Consider the following 2,500-nt stretch of genomic DNA (forward strand, 5'->3'; position numbering starts at 1 on the left):
ACGGGCCGACCAAGGGTAAGGCCCGTGCCAAGTTGCCAACAAGAAAAGTTTGCTGTAATACACTACGAGCGAACGAACGAACAGTTGGCAACTCGTTCGTTGCAGCTCAATGGTCGGGCTGCCGCTAACGTTTAAGTAAACACTTAAAAATTATTTTTCATATACTTCATGATATTGAAATTGTGTTTTAAAATCAATAATGTAATTACATTTTAACCAAAAAAAAATCGATACTCATTCGTAAAACAGTTGTCTTCCGTTGATTATAACGCTTGTGAACAGTTCCGTTTGGCTGCCATTGCTCCTTGTTTACATAGGTAACGGCACTAAAATTAAACATTATTTTTCATATCATGCTTCATTATAATGAAATTGCGTTTTGAAATTAACAATGTAATTATATTTTAACAAAAAAAATGCTTACGTATATACTGAAAACAGTTTTCCGTGAATGTTAACGCTTGTGAACGTTTCCGTTTGGTTGCCATAATCCTATTGCTCCTCCTTCCCTGTATCGAGTTTTTTTCTTTTTTGTTAAAATGTAATTACATTATTAATTGTGTTTAGATATTAATAATGCAATTACATTTAACAAAAAAAAAAACTGTTGATACACAATCTGAAAACATTAGTCTTCCGTTAATTTTAACGCTTGTTGAACGGTTCCGTTTGGTTGCCATAATGTCATTGCTGCTCCTAACGTGTATCGACAATTTTTTCTTTTTAGTTAAATTGTAATTACATTATTAATTGTGTTTAGAAATTAATAATGTAATTACATTTTAACAAAAAGAAAAAAAAACTACCGATTTTAACGCTTGTTGAACGGTTCCGTTTGGCTGCCATTGCTCCTCCTCCCTTGTTTACATACGAGGTAACGGCGGCGGGTATGTTTGACTTTTCCCGAACTACCTCTTGTGTTTGTGTGTAATTTTAGTTTCTTGATTATTTTACGAATTGTTAATAATCTAGACGATGTCTAGTAGTGATAGTGCGTGTGCTGATCATCCACAACCCACCACAACGATTGGCAATTGCTTAAATAGTGGGATTTTCTATCGTTTTGGATTAAAAGAAAAACTTAACTTTTACCAGGTCATCACTTCGCGGCTGAACGTAAAGTGTTACTCTACTTTTGCATGCTGTTTTATTACTCTTGGTATCTTTGCATGTTAGTTTTAACATTATTGATTAATTTTATTTTTGGCAATGTTATTTTCTATTATGTATCCTTATACCGAGTGGAATAAGGGTCAACAGTACCATAATTTTCGTCATCTTTAGCATTGTTGTTTATCCGTCTTGCAATCCTGTGCTTGGGTCTGAAATGTTCGTATAAACCTAACCTGATTTAAATTATAAGGATCTAACTGCATTGCTTAGTACTTTTATCATCAATCTTACAGTCAATCATGCCATTAATCATGTGTCATGCGGTTAATCATACCATGAATCATGTGCTTGGGCAGCCTAGGCCTAGGGGTCTTTAATTTTCGCATAAACCTAACCTGATACAAATTATAAGGGTCTGACTGCATTGTTTAGTACTTTTGTCATCAATCTTTGCAATCAATCATGCCATTAATCATGTGTCGTGCGGTTAATCAAACCATGAATCATGTGGTTGGCAGTCTAGGCCTAGGGGTCTTGAATGTTCGTATAAACCTAACCTGTTACAAATTATAAGGATCTGACTGCATTGTTTAGTACTTTTGTCATCAATCTTGCAATCAATCATGCCATTAATCATGTGTCATGCGATTAATCAAAACATGAATCATGTGCTTGGCAGTCTAGGCCTAGGGGTCTTTAATGTTCGCATAAATCCAACCTGATACAAATTAAAAGGATCTGATTGCATTACTTAGTAGTTTTGTCATCATTCTTACAATCAAGCATGTCATTAATCATGTGTCATGCCGTTAATCAAACCATGAATCATGTGCTTGGCAGTGTAGGCCTAGGGGTCTTGAATGTTTGCATAAACCTAACCTGGTGCAAATTATAAGGATCTGACTGCATTGTTTAGTACTTTTGTCATCAATCTTGCAATCAACCATGCCATTAATCATGTGTCATGCGATTAATCAAACCATGAATCATGTGCTTGGTCATTCTAGGGGCCTTAAATATTCATATAAACCTAATTTGATGCAAATTTTAAGGATCTGATATATTTATATATCCATAAAATCAAGACTACGTTTAACTAGTGAAGTAGATTTATTAGCTGTCTTAATGAGGTAGGACAAACGAAGAAACAATATGCATATTTTTCCTTTTTGAATAATCGAAAAATATATTGGAGAATTATTATAAAAGTCAATAAACAATTACCAGAAATAATGAACCATGGAGACTTTAAATGTAATGAACTATATTTACCTGTTGAATTTCTCAGGAAACATTGGGTGATTTTCCACGTATGATAGTCCTTGGTCTTCTGTCCATTTAGCAGATTGTAGAGGCCGATAACTATATGGTATGAAGAAGTAGATAT

The 2,500-nt window shown here is 34.2% G+C and overlaps 1 protein-coding gene across 1 annotated transcript in view; it reads right to left on the minus strand.

Moving 5' to 3' along the window:
- Positions 1-2,500, minus strand: part of LOC137658900 (probable glutamate receptor) — a 20,678-nt gene that overhangs the window by 10,500 nt on the left and 7,678 nt on the right. Inside the window, exon 7 of the mRNA XM_068394021.1 lies at positions 2,386-2,500. This exon is cut by the window's right edge and continues 5 nt beyond it. Coding sequence (XP_068250122.1) covers positions 2,386-2,500 — 115 coding nt within the window. The remainder of the gene's footprint in view (positions 1-2,385) is intronic.

This window comes from Palaemon carinicauda, chromosome 19 (assembly GCF_036898095.1).
Source record: "Palaemon carinicauda isolate YSFRI2023 chromosome 19, ASM3689809v2, whole genome shotgun sequence".
Taxonomy (NCBI): domain Eukaryota; kingdom Metazoa; phylum Arthropoda; class Malacostraca; order Decapoda; family Palaemonidae; genus Palaemon; species Palaemon carinicauda.